Source organism: Eleutherodactylus coqui, chromosome 11 (genome assembly GCF_035609145.1).
Source record: "Eleutherodactylus coqui strain aEleCoq1 chromosome 11, aEleCoq1.hap1, whole genome shotgun sequence".
Classification (NCBI taxonomy): domain Eukaryota; kingdom Metazoa; phylum Chordata; class Amphibia; order Anura; family Eleutherodactylidae; genus Eleutherodactylus; species Eleutherodactylus coqui.
In genome coordinates this window covers 110,014,206-110,033,423 of record NC_089847.1, presented here as the reverse complement: position 1 = coordinate 110,033,423, position 19,218 = coordinate 110,014,206, and the positions used below count along the sequence as shown (strand labels likewise).

General features: G+C 47.1%; 1 protein-coding gene across 2 annotated transcripts in view; it reads left to right on the top strand.

Annotated features, from left to right (window-relative positions):
* Nucleotides 1-19,218, top strand: part of MPPED2 (metallophosphoesterase domain containing 2) — a 170,643-nt gene that overhangs the window by 23,589 nt on the left and 127,836 nt on the right. For both annotated transcript variants that reach the window (XM_066583232.1, XM_066583233.1), the window contains exon 2: nucleotides 16,237-16,480. In XM_066583232.1, coding sequence (XP_066439329.1) covers nucleotides 16,353-16,480 — 128 coding nt within the window. In that variant the 5' untranslated portion in view covers nucleotides 16,237-16,352. The remainder of the gene's footprint in view (nucleotides 1-16,236; nucleotides 16,481-19,218) is intronic.

Below are 19,218 nucleotides of genomic sequence, written 5' to 3'. Positions count from 1 at the left end.
CGCAGACGGAGCACTGTGTGCTGTCCAGGCGAGTTGCCCCCAAGATTTACAGGCGCAATTCGCATATGCCCATGTGAATGGGCCCTCAGAGTAATAAGATCCATCAACAGCAGTTAGCCTGCTTGTTGATGGTTTCCCAACAGCAACAGGAACTTTTTTTTCCTACAGTGCACTGAATCAAAGTGAACGCAGAAAAAAAAGAAGCTACATTTATTACATTGCTCTTTCCAACATGCATTAACATTTCGGTTTCTCATTATATCCTCCTGAATAGAAGTTTTAAGTTCCCTTTAGGTAAACCAGTAATTTCCTGTGCAGATCCCTTGTAGAGGCTGTCTGCCTTTTTACAGTCTTGCTGCTGTTATTGTATGGAGATATTTGACAAGAGATTACGAGGAGACGTTGGTATTCGAATGTTTGATCTTGTGTAATCCTCGCATTTAAAACAGTACCTTTATAATCTTGGTAAACAGCGACAACAAATATGGATTTGATCTAAGAGCATTCCAAATGGGAGCCTCTCCTTAGAAAACCCTATTTGCTTTAGTAAAAAAGATTAATCCACAGTTGTGCCCGAACCACTTCATTGTCTGAGAAAAATATGGCGTCCCGTTCAATGATTCTTAAAAAGCTTCTTGAAGCCACGCTCAAAACAACTTATCTTCTCTTGAGTTGCATATGAATGTCATCTAAGAGGGTCCCCAATTGTATGACAGAGAAAGCTAAGTAAGAGCTGCCTTGATGGACCTATCCCATCCTCGTATTGCTTGGTTAGCATGTAATACCATCATTGTATGGTCGGCTGTGGCTTACCTGGTAATAACTGATCACTGGCCGGGGTGGTGGTTCCTTAAGAGTTGAGAGAAGGGGCAATCTTGACGAGACAACCCCATTAAACTGCTGAAAAATATGTTAAACGAGTTGCCCCACTTCTGGCTATTGATGACCTAGATTCAATGTACATGGCTATCTGATTCTGGCAACATACGAAGAGACATCGACCCAAGGAAATGGCTAGGGGTTCCGGGCAGTGGACCCTTGACAATCTGTTATTGCTGACCTCTCCTTAGGGGAAGGCCATCACTAGCTAGAGTGAGATAACCCGTTTAACCAAATCACTCCCTTCATAAGTAGGACCAATTGGGGCAGGAGAGCAATGGCAGCACAGTAGCTCGGTGGTTAGCACTGTTGCTGGGTTCAAACTTGACCAACCATCTGCAAGGAGTCCAGCTTCGATTCTTGACTTCAAAAATGGCTGTATTTGTACATTGGTAAGGTAAAGTCCCCTGGGGCAAGCACCGAGTCATGACTGACTCATTGGGTGGCATGACATTGTAACGTTGGCAGACTGTTCTTGCAGGGAGGTATGCCATTGCCTTCCCCAGTCATCTTTTACCCCACAGCATGCTGGGTACTCAATTTCTCGACCTCAGAAGGATGGAAGGCTGGGTCAACTTTGAGTCAGCGGGGATTAAACTCGCAACCTTCAGGTCGTGAGCGAGAGCTTAGGACCACATTTCTGCTGCCCTAACACTCTGCACCACACGAGGATTTGTACATTAGATCTTGGCTAATTACAACCAGGTTTTAGGAAGCAATCCAGGAGGTCCTTCCTGTCTTTCTATGTATTTCTTTCAGTGTGTTTTTGAATTGTGCTACCTAGATTCGATTATTCTAGGCAACTCTAAAAATAATAGCATGTCACTCGTAGTGTTATAACCAATAATGCAGGCCTAATTTGGAGCTTCACCATTATTTTTAGTCTGGGCATACATACGCCCAGTTTTATCTATATAGGGGAAACTAGATTGTGGACAACCCTTCAACTATTGTCAAAAATACGACTATTTTAGACTTTATGCTGCAGCAGCAAGGTCTCCTGTAGTCTTATTTCCCTTAGAAAAACATTGTAGTTGCTTTGCAGTAATTCAACCATAAGTCACCTTAAAGGGGTTGTCCGAGATTTTTAGTATTGATGACCAACTCTGACTAGGTCATCAGTAGTTGATCGGTGGAGGTCTGCTGCTCAGGATTCCTGCTAATTGCCAGGCCCGTTGTCAGTGCGGACAGCGCTGGAAGCAGATAGCGCTGTCCAAAGTGCAGTGGACTAATTTGGTACTGCATACACCTCCCATTGAATTCAATGGAGCTGTGGCTGTAGTACAAGTTGACAACGCTGTCTACACTGATGACGGGCTTGGTGGGGATTCTGAGCAGCAGAGTCCTGATGATCAACTATTAATGACCTATCCTGAGTACAGGCCATTACAAAGTCCTATAAGAACAGTAGTACATTGTATTTAGCTAATTACCACCATAAAGAACCAGTTTATAGAATAATAGAATATAATATATATAATACTTGTGGAATAGAATATGGTTATCAGAATTGCACCACTTGTGTTGACTCTACACCACGGATTGTCATACAAAACGCCCATGTTTGCTGGCTGACACAAAAACACTACTTTCAACCAAAAGAGGGAAATCTGTAATCTGTAAATTTAATGGCACCTTAAAATACAAAAAAGTGCAGTTCTGTTATTTGTGCTTTTTATCTGCTTCGGTCTTCTTCTCATCCATTGCTGGTAGATGCCGTGCCTCCTTATATCTCAGACCTCCAAAAATCAATATCTCATGCGTACAAATTCTGGCTTTTTGCTTTGCTTTTACTAATCTCCTCCTATGGTTGTACGTAGGAGATACTGGCACTCGTAAAGAAGAAATGTGCAAAAAATAAAATTTTCCCAATTTAAATCAATTTATGTTCCCAAAAATGAAGATTTTTTTTCTGCTGATTTGAGAGAATAATGTGATGGAGATTTCCCACTGAGACATGAAAATTCTACTACTTGTGTATATAGGTACAAGATTGAGGGCCTTCGGGACGATGCGATCACACTGCTGGTATCATGGAAGGGGGATGGAGAACAAAACAAGGATTTGTCAATTTTTTTCCATTTTTCTTACTGCTAGCTCATGCTAAATTGGGTATTTTAATAGAAACTTAAAATTGGTGATAGTCATGCATGTTGTACCTCTAGACAACAGCTGATGCACCACCAGTCAGAACTTGAAGGGCCTTTCTGGTGAAAACACATTTTTCCATCCCTGCACCCCTTACCTAATTACCCGTCAGACTCTAGAGGTCTCTTCTGTGTATTGCAGCCACTTCCATGCAGTGCAGCCCCCTGTCTGATGCATATCCATCTTGAGGCAGAGATTTTTTTTACTCTGTTTCACATTTATCCCATGATGCATCAGCACAGCATTAGCTGAGGCTTTACTATTATAGGGGCAGTTTATTTGTCATTACCTTCTATATTCACCTAAATAAGCTATAGATATAAGTATATAGTCAGAAGGATGAGCTGTGATCTCCTCTATTATAACCATGTGAAAGGATATGTGTGATCATTAATAATTTGATAGGAGTGCTTATGTTCCCCTCTAGGGGGTTTCTGTGGTAGCATTCATGTAAGGGCATCACACAGACTGAGAAATTGACTAGTTTCAGACATAATAACTCTAACAGATCTGGGCTGGTCAGAATTGAAATCACATGACTAAGGAAAAAGGATTGGCCAAGATTTTCAGATATCGGAGTGGAATAGGGAGGATCAGGCATGATGAATTTCAACATGTCCAATCCTTTGCTCTTAAGGGAGATAAACAGACGCTTGTTCTCCTCTCTCCATTGAGAAGACATACACGATTGGCCTAACTAAGCAGCTTTATGTGTATGGGGAAATCGGAAGGAATATAGTAACCAGGGGCGTAACTATAGAGGGTGCAGGGGATGCGGTTGCACCAGGGCTCAGGACCCTTAGGGGGCCCTTAAAGGGGTTGTCTCGCGAAAGCAAGTGGGGTTAAGCACTTCTGTATGGCCATATTAATGCACTTTGTAATATACATCGTGCATTAAATATGAGCCATACAGAAGTTATTCACTTACCTTCCCTGCGCTGGCGTCACCGTCTCCATGGCTCCGTCTAACTTCAGCGTCTAATCGCCCAATTAGACGCGCTTGCGCAGAAGGGTCTTCTGCCTTCAGGTCTGTCCGGCAGCAGCGGCGTTCTGGCTCCGCCCCTTCTAAGCGTCATCGCGTAGCTCCGCCCTGCCACGTGTGCCGATTCCAGCCTCCTGATTGGCTGGAATCGGCACAGGTGACGGGGCGGAGCTACGCGATGACGCGTCGAAGGGGGCGGAGCCAGAACGCCAATCGTGCCAGACCGAGCCGAAGGCAGAAGACCCATCTGCGCAAGCGCGTCTAATCGGGCGATTAGATGCTGAAATTAGACGGCACCATGGAGACGGGGACGCCAGCGCAGGGAAGGTAAGTGAATAACTTCTGTATGGCTCATATTTAATGCACGATGTATATTACAAAGTGCATTAATATGGCCATACAGAAGTGCTTAACCCCACTTGCTTTCGCGAGACAACCCCTTTAAGGCCTCTCTTCTCCATATAGGGAGCCCAGTACTATGAATAAAGCATTATAGTTGGGGGCCCCATTCCAGGTTTTGCATTGGGGCCCAGAAGCTTCAAGTTACGCCTCTGATAGTAACTGTCAGTCAAACAAGAATTTGCCCACTTTAAGCCTCTGTTAGATGCTTCTTGTAGTGACTTATCTCCCATGGAGGATCAGGCATGCTAAAATAAAACATGATCGATCCCCATTTCCCCAACATGTGAGAGAGGGCTGCCATCTCTGCTGGTGAGTTCAGCCAACTTTTCACTAATGTGTATGTAAACCTAAAGTTGGGAAAACTAGTCCTTCAGGATTGTTTATTTTTGGCCATTTCACAATTGGAAGGGGTCCTCTGGGCTGGAATTGTCTTCTTCAGTTTGCAATTGCCACTGGATGATCAGCTTAGTTGCGTTGTGTGACATCCTTAGAACTTGATGGCCATATTACTGAATTTTGTACAGAGGCATAGTAGGAATTCCATAGAGGTGCATGAGCCCTTGTCTGTCTCCAATTTTGTACAAACGTAACAGAAAAATGCTGGCATGCTCCTTCGGATGCCATATGTATGGAGGTATTCTCTCCTAGATGCATTGCTGCTTAGGGAGAATATCTTCATACACATGAAGACTGTTGAAGGTTGTACAGCAGTACGTGCATATCGTACAGCTTTGTCATGCAGGCTTCATGCCAGTGTGCCATTGTTGTATCATTGCTGTTAATTTCCATTGATCTCTCGGTATGAAGTCTTATGTTGAATGCATTGTTGTTCCTTCTTGGATGTTTTCTTGCTCTGTTCCATTATCGTACTTCTCTTATTCTATGCTCATGCACAGGTAGTCTGTTGGATGCATTCAGAAGCAGATTTTACAGTGCACAGTAGGAGAACTGGGCATAGAAGCTGGACTTAGCGTGTTAGCTCCGATGGAGCCCATAAGTCCCTTTAGTGGGTTTTTTGACACCAAAAAAATTATACTGGCAGGAAATGGGGTAAAATAAGCAGCAATAACTGATTAAATGGTTCCCTGGTCCAGTCTCAGAAGCATCTGCAGTGGTCATGTGGTATTGTCATGTGACCACTACAGCCCTCGTGGCTGTTTTTTTTTTTTTGCTCTCCTCTGGATCAACATTGCAGGATAATAGGCTGAACTAGATGGACACATGTTTTTTTTTTTCAGCCTTACATACTATGTTACTAGCTTCAATGGTAATACTGTTGTGAATGGCACATGACCGTTGAGGCCAGTGATTGGCTGCAGCGGTCATGTGAACAATAAATGGCACATGACTGCTGTGGCTGCTTCCAGGACTGCAATGGCTGCACTGGGTTGGGTGACCATTTAGCCGGTGAGTATTCCTTATTTTTAATTTTGGACTTTTCTCAGCCCATAGATTTTTTTTCCCCCTTGGAAACCCCATTTAAGCGCCTTTCTTATAGACTATAGATAACTCCTTGCGTACCAGCTGATCCACAATTGCAGCTGCTGAGACCCCTGATTACGACATTTTCATGCTGAAGGAAGTTGCACCAAGCCAAATATTTCAGCAAGAGCTGCAGGTGGACATGTAGTATTGTGGCTCATTGCCCTGGATCATAAAGAGGGTCACAGACGAGGGACTCCCTCTGCTTTTTTTTCACATACAGCTTTATTTTAGGAGGATAAACTCTTAAAGGGGTTTTCTGATAATTTTAACGTTGCTGGCAGTGAGGGAAGGAAGAACATACACTTACCACCTGCTACACGCAGTTTCCCTGCCACTGCTTGCCACCACTCCAATCCTCATCAGGTTTACATCAGTCACATGGGATGATTACCCACGTGACCCCTGTAGCCATTAGGAGGCTGACAGGAATGTCATCAGTCACGACCTGTAAACCTACCTCAGGGCTTCTACATTAGAAGCCAACCTGGCCGGTTTACTGGACGTAAGCAGGCCTGCTAGCTGGGTCACATCACCCGTCGGGACTGCCGACTGGGGAGTCCAAAACTATATAAAAGAAATAACTTGAAAAAACCCTTGTAAGCGAATATATTACAGTAAACCTATACTCTACTGTTAACTTTTGTTTAAAGAGAAACTCCCCCCCCCCACCTCCAACATTCCAACATTCACTGAAAATTTTACTATAAGAATTTTTTTTTTGTTTAGAAATGTTAAAATTTCTTTCCGCCTCGCTGCTTTATAATACAGCTGTCTGGGCTCGTCTCATTAAAATTACTCCCTTTGTCCCGCAGTGTTTACATTTTTAAAAGCATTCGCCGCTATTATCACTTCTTCATTTTTATAGGTATTTTTCCGTGTTGTCACTGGGCCCATCAGAAATGTGTAATGTAGAATAATTGACTTTATAAATGCCATCATTCTGATTATTAGCCAGTTCACTGGCGGGCCGTGTGCACATGAATAAAAACATTTGACCTTTTGTGTGACTGGTAATTGGACTGATGGCAGTCGGACTTCTCTCTTATGTCTCAATATCTGTAATTAGAGCTGCTTGTGTTTCAGGTTGAAGAGGAATGCAAAATTTGTGTCACTTATAAATTGCGTTACTTACAGAGTTTTTATTTAGTTTTTTATTTTTATAGGCTGCTTAACGTAAACTCGTCCCCGGGGAAGATTTCTTTAATTTCTGATAATGCATCTTCATAAACCGGCAAGAAGTAGCTGCTTTGTCACTATGTGCCCTTGTTGTTTAGAATGAAGCTTTACTTTTGTAGACACTTAATGGGCAAGCCTAATATCGGTCTGAGAAACCGATTTTGCGCTTGTAAAATTGCGCTGTTCACTACGAATGCATTATGATTTGCGCGGAAATCGCATTTCACCGTATTGCTAAATGTGCCATTTCCACCCGCCTGAAAATTGCATGTATTTTTAATAGAAAAAATAAAAAAATAGTATTGTATGTACATTAGAGATGAGCGAGCACCAAAATGCTCGGGTGCTCTTTACTCGGGACGAAAATTTCGCGATGCTCGAGGGTTCGTTTCGAATAACGAACCCCATTGAAGTCAATGGGCGACCTGAACATTTTTGTATATCGCCGATGCTTGCTAAGGTTTCCATTTGTGAAAATCTGGGCAATTCAAGAAAGTGATGGGAACGACACAGCAACGGATAGGGCAGGCGAGGGGCTACATGTTGGGCTGCATCTCAAGTTCCCAGGTCCCACTATTAAGCCACAATACCGGTAAGAGTGGGGCCACCCCCCTCCCAACAACTTTTACTTCTGAAAAGCCCTCATTAGCAATGCATACCTTAGCTAAGCACCACACTACCTCCAACAAAGCACAATCACTGCCTGCATGACACTCCGCTGCCACTTCTCCTGGGTTACATGCTGCCCAACCCCCCCGCACGACCCAGTGTCCACAGCGCACACCAAAGTGTCCCTGCGCAGCCTTCAGCTGCCCTCATGCCACACCCCCCTCATGTCTATTTATAAGTGCGTCTGCCATGAGGAGGAACCGCAGGCACACACTGCGGAGGGTTGGCACGGCTAGGCAGCGACCCTCTTTAAAAGGGGCAGGGCGATAGCCCACAATGCTGTACAGAAGCAATGAGAAATCCAATCCTGTGCCACCTCCATCAGGAGCTGCACACGTGGGCATAGCAATGGGGAACCTATGTGCCACACACTATTCATTCTGTCAAGGTGTCTGCATGCCCCAGTCAGACCGCTTTTTTTAATAAATAGTCACAGGCAGGTACAACTCCGCAATGGGAATTCCGTGTGCACCCACAGCATGGGTGGCTCCCTGGAACCCACCGGCTGTACATAAATGTATCCCATTGCAGTGCCCATCACAGCTGAGGTAATGTCATGTTAAATGCAGGTGGGCTTCGGCCCACACTGCATGCCCCAGTCAGACGGGTTCTTTAGAAGTGGACACATGCAGTTACAACTCCGTGTGGACCCACAGCATGGGTAGGTGCCAGGAAGCCACCGGCGGTACATAAATATATCCCATTGCATTGCCCATCACAGCTGAGGTAATGTCATGTTAAATGCAGGTGGGCTTCGGCCCACACTGCATGCCCCAGTCAGACTGGGGTTCTTTAGAAGTAGACACATGCAGTTACAACTCCCTGTGGACCCACAGCATGGGTGGGTGCCAGGAAGCCACCGGCGGTACATAAATATATCCCATTGCAGTGCCCAGCATAGCTGATGTAATGTCATGTTAAATGCAGGTGGGCTTCGGCCCATACTGCATGTTCCAGTCAGACTGGGATTCTTTAGAAGTGGACACATGCAGTTACAACTCCATGTGGACCGACAGCATGGGTGGGTGCCAGGAAGCCACCGGCGGTACATAAATATATCCCATTGCAGTGCCCAGCACAGCTGAGGTAACGTCCGATTAAATGCAGGTGGTCTTCGGCCCACACTGCATGCCCCAGTCAGACCGGGGTTTTTAATACATAGACACTGGCAGGTACAAATCCCTAATGTGAAGTCCCTGTGGACACACAGCATGGGTGGCTCCCTGGAACCCACCGGCGGTACATAAATATATCGCATTGCAGTGCCCAGCACAGCTGATGTAATGTCATGTTAAATGCAGGTGGGCTTCGGCCCATACTGCATTTTCCAGTCAGACTGGGATTCTTTAGAAGTGGACACATGCAGTTACAACTCCATGTGGACCGACAGCATGGGTGGTTGCCAGGAAGCCACCGGCGGTACATAAATATATCCCATTGCAGTGCCCAGCACAGCTGAGGTAACGTCCGATTAAATGCAGGTGGTCTTCGGCCCACACTGCATGCCCCAGTCAGACCGGGGTTTTTAATACATAGACACTGGCAGGTACAAATCCCTAATGTGAAGTCCCTGTGGACACACAGCATGGGTGGCTCCCTGGAACCCACTGGCGGTACAAAAATATATCCCATTGCAGTGCCCTGGACAGCAGAGCTAACGTCTGATTAAATACAGGTGGGCAAAAAATTAATTGGATTACACTGTAGGCGAGGGCCCCAAAAAATTGGTGTACCAACAGTACTAATGTACCTCAGAAAAATTGCCCATGCCCAAGCAAGAGGGCAGGTGAAACCCATTAATCGCTTTGGTTAATGTGGCTTAATTTGTAACTAGGCCTGGAGGCAGCCCAGTTAAAATAAAAATTGGTTCAGGTGCAAGTTTCAACGCTTTAACGAGCATTGAAACGTATAAAAATTGTTTCCAAAAATTATATGACTGAGCCTGTGGGCCTAAGAAAAATTACCCGTTCGGCGTGATTACGTGAGGTTTCAAGAGGAGGAGCAGGAGGAGGAGGAAGAATAGAATACACAGATTGATGAAGCTAAAAGGTCCCCGTTTTTGATGGTGATAGAGAACGATGCTTCCATCCGCGGGTGCAGCCTACGTATTGTTTAGGTATCGCTGCTGTCCGCTGGTGGAGAAGAGAAGTCTGGGGAAATCCAGGCTTTGTTCATCTTGATGAGTGTAAGCCTGTCGGCACTGTCGGTTGACAGGCGGGTACACTTATCCGTGATGATTCCCCCAGCTGCACTAAACACCCTCTCTGACAAGACGGTAGCCGCAGGACAAGCAAGCACCTCCAGGGCATACAGCGTGAGTTCAGGCCACATGTCCAGCTTCGACACCCAGTAGTTGTAGGGGGCAGAGGTGTCACGGAGGACGGTCGTGCGATCGGCTACGTACTCCCTCACCATCCTTTTACAGTGCTCCCGCCGACTCAGCCTTGACTGGGGAGCGGTGACACAGTCTTGCTGGGGAGCCAGAAAGCTGTCAAAGGCCTTAGAGAGTGTTCCCCTGCCTGTGCTGTACATGCTCCCTGATGTCTGCGCCTCCCCTGCTACCTGGCCCTCGGAACTGCGCCTTCGGCCACTAGCGCTGTCAGATGGGAATTTTACCATCAGTTTGTCCGCCAGGGTCCTGTGGTATAGCATCACTCTCGAACCCCTTTCCTCTTCGGGTATGAGAGTGGAAAGGTTCTCCTTATACCGTGGGTCGAGCAGTGTGTACACCCAGTAATCCGTAGTGGCCAGAATGCGTGTAACGCGAGGGTCACGAGAAAGGCATCCTAACATGAAGTCAGCCATGTGTGCCAGGGTACCAGTACGCAACACATGGCTGTCCTCACTAGGAAGATCACTTTCAGGATCCTCCTCCTCCTCCTCCTCCTCCTCCTCCTCCTCCTCCGGCCATACACACTGAAAGGATGACAGGCAAGCAGCATGGGTACCCTCAGCAGTGGGCCAAGCTGTCTCTTCCCCCTCCTCCTCATCCTCCTCATGCTCCTCCTCCTCCTCCTCAATGCGCTGAGATATAGACAGGAGGGTGCTCTGACTATCCAGCGACATACTGTCTTCCCCCGCCTCCGTTTCCGAGCGCAAAGCGTCTGCCTTTATGCTTTGCAGGGAACTTCTCAAGAGGCATAGCAGAGGAATGGTGACGCTAATGATTGCAGCATCGCCGCTCACCATCTGGGTAGACTCCTCAAAGTTTCCAAGGACCTGGCAGATGTCTGTCAACCAGGCCCACTCTTCTGTAAAGAATTGAGGAGGCTGACTCCCACTGCGCCGCCCATGTTGGAGTTGGTATTCCACTATAGCTCTACGCTGCTCATAGAGCCTGGCCAACATGTGGAGCGTAGAGTTACACCGTGTGGGCACGTCGCACAGCAGTCGGTGCACTGGCAGATTAAACCGATGTTGCAGGGTGCGCAGGGTGGCAGCGTCCGTGTGGGACTTGCGGAAATGTGCGCAGAGCCGGCGCACCTTTCCGAGCAGGTCTGACAAGCGTGGGTAGCTTTTCAGAAAGCGCTGAACCACCAAATTAAAGACGTGGGCCAGGCATGGCACGTGCGTGAGGCTGCCGAGCTGCAGAGCCGCCACCAGGTTACGGCCGTTGTCACACACGACCATGCCCGGTTGGAGGCTCAGCGGCGCAAGCCAGCGGTCGGTCTGCTCTGTCAGACCCTGCAGCAGTTCATGGGCCGTGTGCCTCTTATCTCCTAAGCTGAGTAGTTTCAGCACAGCCTGCTGACGCTTGCCCACCGCTGTGCTGCCGTGCCGCGCAACACCGACTGCTGGCGACGTGCTGCTGCTGACACATCTTGATTGCGAGACAGGGGTTGCGTAGGAGGAGGAGGAGGGTGGTTTAGTGGAGGAAGCATACACCGCCGCAGATACCACCACCGAGCTGGGGCCCGCAATTCTGGGGGTGGGTAGGACGTGAGCGGTCCCAGGCTCTGACTCTGTCCCAGCCTCCACTAAATTCACCCAATGTGCCGTCAGGGAGATATAGTGGCCCTGCCCGCCTGTGCTTGTCCACGTGTCCGTTGTTAAGTGGACCTTGCCAGTAACCGCGTTGGTGAGGGCGCGTACAATGTTGCGGGAGACGTGGTCGTGCAGGGCTGGGACGGCACATCGGGAAAAGTAGTGGCGACTGGGAACTGAGTAGCGCGGGACCGCCGCCGCCATCATACCTTTGAAAGCCTCCGTTTCCACAACCCTATACGGCAGCATCTCCAGGCTGATAAATTTGGCTATGTGCACGTTTAACGCTTGAGCGCGCGGGTGCGTGGCGGCGTACTTGCGCTTGCGCTCCAACACGTGCGCTAGCGACAGCTGGACGGTGCGCTGAGAGACATTGGTGGATGGTGCCGAGGACAGCGGAGGTGAGGGTGTGGGTGCAGGCCAGGAGACGGTAGTGCCTGTGTCCTGAGAGGGGGGTTGGATCTCAGTGGCAGGTTGGGGCACAGGGGGAGAGGCAGCGATGCAAACCGGAGGCGGTGAACGGCCTTCGTCCCACCTTGTGGGGTTCTTGGCCATCATATGTCTGCGCATGCTGGTGGTGAGGCTGGTGGTGGTGGCTCCCCGGCTGATCTTGGCGCGACAAAGGTTGCACACCACTGTTCGTCGGTCGTCTGCACTCTCAGTGAAAAACTGCCAGACCTTTGACCACCTCGGCCTCTGCAGGGTGGCATGGCGCGAGGGGGCGCTTTGGGAAACAGTTGGTGGATTATTCGGTCTGGCCCTGCCTCTACCACTGGCCACCGCACTGCCTCTTCCAACCTGCCCTCCTGCTGCACTTGCCTCCCCCTCTGAAGACCTGTCCTCAGTAGGCGTAGCAAACCAGGTGGGGTCAGTCACCTTATCGTCCTGCTGCTCTTCCTCCGAATCCTCTGTGCGCTCCTCCCTCGGACTTACTCCAATTACTACTACCTGAGTGATAGACAACTGTGTCTCATCGTCATCGTCCACCCACTGAAAGCTCTTGAGACAGTTGCCGGAAGTCCCAAGCCTCATCCCCCGGACCCCGGGAACTTTCCAAAGGTTGGGCATCGGTCACGACAAACTCCTCCAGGTGGGAGAGGATTCGGAACCATTGCTGCCCATTCTTGGCAGGGGCCCGAGAACAGTTCCTGGCAGTCTGCCTGCTTCTCAGAATGTGTCATTGTAATGGAGTGAGGAGGCTGGGAGGAAGGAGGAGCAGCAGCCAGAGGATTCAGAGTTGCAGCAGTGGACCGCGCAGAACTCTGGGTGGTCGATAGATTGCTGGATGCATTTTCTGCCATCCACGACAGGACCTGCTCACACTGCTCATTTTCTAATAAAGGTGTACCGCGTGGACCCATTCATTGTGAGATGAATGTGGGGACGCCAGAAACGTGCCTCTCTCCTAATCCCGCAGCAGTCGGCTGCGATACACCTGGATCAGGAGCTCGGCCTGTGCCCACACCCTGACTTGGGCCTCCGCGTCCTCGCCCGCGTCCACGTTCTCTAGGCCTACCCCTACCCCTCAGCATGGTGTATTACCAGTAGTGCAGAAACAGAACGCTGTAATTAAATGTGACGCTTATTGGTCTGTGGTTGGAGGCTGACTTCGCTTACGGAACGCACAGCAGAGCCAGGAAAGAATTTTGCGCAAGCCTGCTGTAACACTTAGCTGGCTGCGTATTAATTAGGACTACTACCCCCAGCACAGACGCAGTACACTGAGGACGGTCACAGGCAGCCCAAATAGAAAGTTTTTTCCCCAAATTTTTTTGGAAAAGCCCACTGCCTATATAGACAGTATACGTCTTTCACCTTTTTCACTGTCCCTGCCTCAGCACTACTGGCCCTATACTATGTAAAATGACTGCAGACTGTTTCCCTCTGGACAGGATGACAGCGGTGATGTAACGGGCAACGCAGAGCCAGGAAAGAATTTTGCGCAAGCCTGCTGTAACACTTAGCTGGCTGCGTATTAATTAGGACTACTACCCCCAGCAGAGACGCAGTACACTCAGGACGGTCACAGGCAGCCCAAATAGAATGTTTTTTCCCAAATTTTTTTTGGAAAACCCCACTGCCTATATAGACAGTATATCTGTTTCACTGTCCCTGCCTCACCACTACTGGCCCTGGACTATGTAAAATAACTGCAGACTTTCCCTCTGGACAGGATGACAGCGGTGATGTAACGGGCAACGCAGAGCCAGGAAAGAATTTTGCGCAAGCCTGCTGTAACACTTAGCTGGCTGCATATTAATTAGGACTACTACCCCCAGCAGAGACGCAGTACACTCAGGACGGTCACAGGCAGCCCAAATAGAATGTTTTTTATCCCAATTTTTTTTGGAAAAGCCCACTGCCTATATAGACAGTGTATGTCTTTCACCTTTTTCACTGTCCCTGCCTCAGCACTACTGGCCCTATACTATGTAAAATTACTGCAGACTGAGGACGCAATGCTCTGCATGGCCGATATACAAAAAAAAAAATGTGCAACACTGCAAAAAGCAGCCTCAACAGTACTGCACACGGTCAGATGTGGCCCTAAGAAGGATCGTTGGGGTTCTTGAAGCCTAAAATCAATCCTAACACTCTCCCTATAGCAGCTCCGGCACCAACAACACTTTCCCTGATCTCTGTCAGAATGCATCTGTGGCGAGCCGCGGGAGGGGCCGATTTATATACTCGGGTGACACCTGATCTCGCCAGCCACTCACTGCAGGGGGGTGGTATAGGGCTTGAACGTCGCAGGGGGAAGTTGTAATGCCTTCCCTGTCTTTCAATTGGCCAGAAAAGCGCGCTAACGTCTCAGAGATGAAAGTGAAAGTAACTCGAACATCGCGTGGTACTCGAACGAGTATCAAGCTTGGATGAGTACGTTCGCTCATCTCTAATGTACATGTGAGTGCAATGCGATTTTTTTTTTTTTCTTTTTTCTTCTCAACTGGCTAGATTTCTGCGGACTCCAAGAAAAATAGAAAACGTTACGATTTTTCTATCTCTCAGCATGGCTGCGAGAGAAAATTTGCACATGTAAATAGACCCATTGAAAACTCGCTTGTGTGAATGCACCCTTAAGGGACCACTTAACTAAAAAATCAAAATGCACTTTGGGCCAGGGAGGAAGGCCTAACCATGTAATAAGGTTTAACCAAGGGGTAGAGCATAAATATTTTTTTTTGTCCTACACAGACTGAGCAGTGGGGAGAGGCTCCTGCTGCAGCCATATTTATTGCAGCCAGATTCAGCACAGCGAGGAAGAGAGGGGGGGGGGGGCGGGATGGGGGATGAGGAGCGACATGATCAAAGGAGATGAAGGGAGGAAGTGTTGGGATAGCGTTTAATTTTTTTTTGTGTTTAGTGTTCCTTTAAAGGGAACCGGTCACTTCCCTATATAAACTAAGTTATGCTGCTGTTAGGGAAGGTGACAAGGAGTCGTGTGATGTATTATTCATGCTCACCTGCTCCTACAATCCAGCGGTGTCCCCTTCACCTGGCACAAAAATCCAACTCTTTTTAGAGTCCCGTCTATGGGAGAGTGTGCACAGAACTCAGGAAAAAGTCAGATTTTCGTGCCGAGCACTAACTTTAGAGGGGGACGCCGCTGGAACGCAGGAGGGGACAGGTATGAAAAATACATCACCCGACTCCCTGTCACCTCCCCTAATGGCACCATAACTTAGTTTATAGTGCTATGGGAACGTGACAGGTTCCCTTTAAGTTGCTTTGTGGCAATATTTCACAGAGCAGATACACCCGTGTGAATGAACCCTTAAGACCCAACAGATACCAGAGTATTCAATACCATCCTGACTGCAATAGTTATACCTTTGATTGTCTACTTGTGAGCCTGACAATGGCCTGTGACTCCAATTCTGGACCTTCGTTTGTGACCCAGACCTGTGACTATCCACCGTCTTTGAACCTAAGCCCGTTACCCTGATATTGTTTGTTTTTAGATTGTTCTCTTGGCTCCTAAATTGGGAGTACCTCTTCATATTGTTATCCATCTATGTCCATCTTGTCGCCTTCCATTTCTTCAGCACTTGACTAAACAATCATTTCTGCATCTGTACAGTGTAGGATTCTGATAACACTATACAGGGTTTTAGGCCATTTCAGATGATTTGCAATATGGGTTCTAGATGTGGTAGGGTTGTTTGTCAATACCCTATTTAGTCACCATAACTTGAGTTCTCAGAAACATGTGACCTAAAAAAGTCATAAGTAGCTATAAATTAGACCACCATGTTGTTTTTCCATATAGCTTCGGACAACGAACGATGGTTTGTGTTTGGCTTTTAACTCTATAACTGTATGTTTTTCGGTTCTTCACTCAGGGTGTAACCTGTTGAGAACATCCTTTGTCCTGACACGGTTCTCACTATAGAAGTTGCTTTAGTTTGGTTTGATTATGTAGTTTGATTCAACATCCAATGAAACAGGTCATAAATGAATGGCAATCAAATATCAGCTTGAGTAACAACATTTTTTCCTATCTGTTTTAGATTCCAGCAGTGTTGATGACCCTATCACCGGGACTTGTAGTTGGTGGACACATGATGCTTGCTTCCCTCTGTTGTTCCTGTACGCTGTGATTTGCTCATGTCTATAAGAAGGAAGGATGGCTCATGGTATTCCCTCGCAAGGCAAAGTGACAGTAACGGTGGACGAATATAGTTCCAATCCCACCCAGGCGTTCACACACTATAACATCAACCAAAGCAGATTCCAGCCTCCTCATGTCCACATGTAAGTAGAACTTTTCATATTTTAATAGTCAGGAGTACCTTGTGTAGATGCTTGTAGATACCTCGATGGGCTAGTCCTGTCCTAAATAGATATTTAACTCAAATTGCAGGTTTAGAAAATAGAGGCACATGGGTCTTGGAGGGGCTTGCAGAAATCATTGGACTAAGGGCTCATGTCCACGGGCAAAATATGATTTAAGATCCGCAGCGGATCTCCCGCATGCGGATCCGCATCCCATAGGGATGCATTGACCACCCGCGGGTAGATAAATACCCGCGGATCGTCAATAAAAGGCATTTAAAAAAAAATGGAGCATGGAAAAATCCGGACCATGCTCCATTTTCGTGCGGGTCTCCCGCGGGGACGGCTCCCGCGGGCTTCTATTGAAGCCTATGGAAGCCGTCCGGATCCGCGGGAGACCTAAAATAGGAATTTAAAGTATTTACCATCCGGCGCGGGCGGGGAAGGTCAGCTGTTCCTCACGGCCGCATCTTCCTTGCTTCGGCTCGGCGGATGTGCCCGGCGTCAGGAATTCATCCGCCGGCCGAAAATGAAGATCCGGCCGTGAGGAACAGCTGATCTTCTCCGCCCGCGCCGGATGGTAAATACTTTTAAATTCTTATTTTCGGCGCTCATGTCCGCGGGGCAGGAGGGACCCGCTGCAGATTCTACATTGAGAATCTGCAGCGGATCTGATTTTCCCCGTGGACATGAGGCCTTATGGTTGCTCCTTGTTACTGTATGCCAAAACATGGGCAAACTCTCGACAGCGGTCATTTCATGCTCAGAGCTTCTTGTAGAGTGTCCCCTATGGCCAATCACACCTTAACATCAGTTGACTGAAGTACATTTCGGTGTGTGTAGTCATGTTTTGAAAATAATTTCTTAGGGCCCTCTTAGAATGGCTGAATCGGCATTCTTTTATGTGGGTCAAGAATTGGCTTATGATCATTCATCCATATAGACCAACTATACATTTCCCTGTTCACATGAGATGTACAGACCATCAATGATCATAGAACAGACAAGCATTCACTCATTTGTTGGCTGGTCATCTGTCCTTCATAGCCCAATTGACTGGTAAACAAGAGTTCAGAGGAACGTTTGGGCAGATGATTGGCCCTTTAGAGGTAGCATAAAATATTTGAGGATGGTACAATAAAGCAGCTCATAAATCTATTGATATTCTATGGATTTTAGGTTATCTCTTCTTCAGAAATATAGGTCACATGGGCTGATTTTTAGGCCCGAACGTTCTTCTGAAAACTCGTTTACCCTTTGATCATTCAGTTTGAGCAAGCATAAAAATGCTCGCTGATCGTCAGTCTGTACATCTGACCTCATGTAAAGGGAGATGTAGAGAAGGTCTATGGGGACCAACAATCGTACTAACGATCCTTCATCTCCATAAGCTGTTCCCAGCCTGTGTAACAGAAAATCCAACTCCAGCTAATCAACATGCGTGTTCTTCACTTGCAGACGTGTCCCAGAACATTCATCTTTGAGTAGCGATTTCATCGTATTCTAGTAAGCTAGATCACGTTCAGAGATCAGTCATATTAGCCTTACAGAAAGTATAGAGGCATGAGCCTAAAGTAATATGTACTATACCAAAGTTACTAAAGTTTGCCACTTCTTTGCCTGCACGATACTACTGCTTATAGGTATTATGTATCATTGAGGCCAACATGTTGAACAGTGTTACAGGGGATGTAATTGCTTGCTTTATTGTATATACATGAGCGTGTGTCTGTACAGAAAGGTTGGTACTTCCAAGAGCTTATCACTATTCTGCTGCAAGCATAACCTGCAGCCGCCCAAAATCTATAAAGACTCCTATATCTGATGTGGAAAATAGATCTAAGATGTGCAGAAGGCCTCTGCTATTTCTGAATGACCCATTATATCTGATAATATTTTACATATCACTGACTCTGGATTGAAGAAATTTTGGCACATACATGATATGCAGTATATACATACCTACCTTCTATTCTTTATGTCCCCTATTGCCATACTTTATTATATTTTCTTTCTGAGACACAATAGTCACGATGAACAGTGGGTTGGGTCTCTGCCATAGCATTGTGCAGCATTTTTGTAATACCCTATAAACTATTGGAGAATTAATCAAGACACTTTAGACCGATTTCTGGCACAAAAGAGGTTGCAAATTTTGGTATGTGCCTTTTTTGCACAATTATTTGCAACTTTTTTAATTTTTAGGCCCCACATGGCACTTTTCCAAAATGTGGAAGTGGCGTGGCCTCCTACGACTTGACAGATTTACTCTTAATTTACATCACATTGTAGCCACAAATGTGTTGCGAACTGATGGTGTAGATTTAGTTTTTTGCCATGGGAACCCCCATTTTTTTTGGGGGGGGGGACATGCGTTTTTTAAATAAATTGGGTGCATCTTACGCCAGTGTACTTCACATTAAGACAGACGTGGGAAACGCCTGTCTTAAAGGGGTTTTCCAGGACTAAACTATTGATAGTTGGTTATCAATAGTTGATCGGTGTAGGTCTGCTACTCGGGACCCTTGCTGATCAACAGATTGAAGAGGCTACGGCACTCAGGTGAGCACAATGGCCTCTTCTGGGGCATTTGACGTCCTGTTCAGTGGTCAAAAGGCATGAAAGCAGCTTAGTCCCATTCAAGTGAATGGGATTGAGCTGCTCTGATGGGGTCTGGTGGACCTTATAAGAATGTATAAGTTGAACGGTTGATTTGA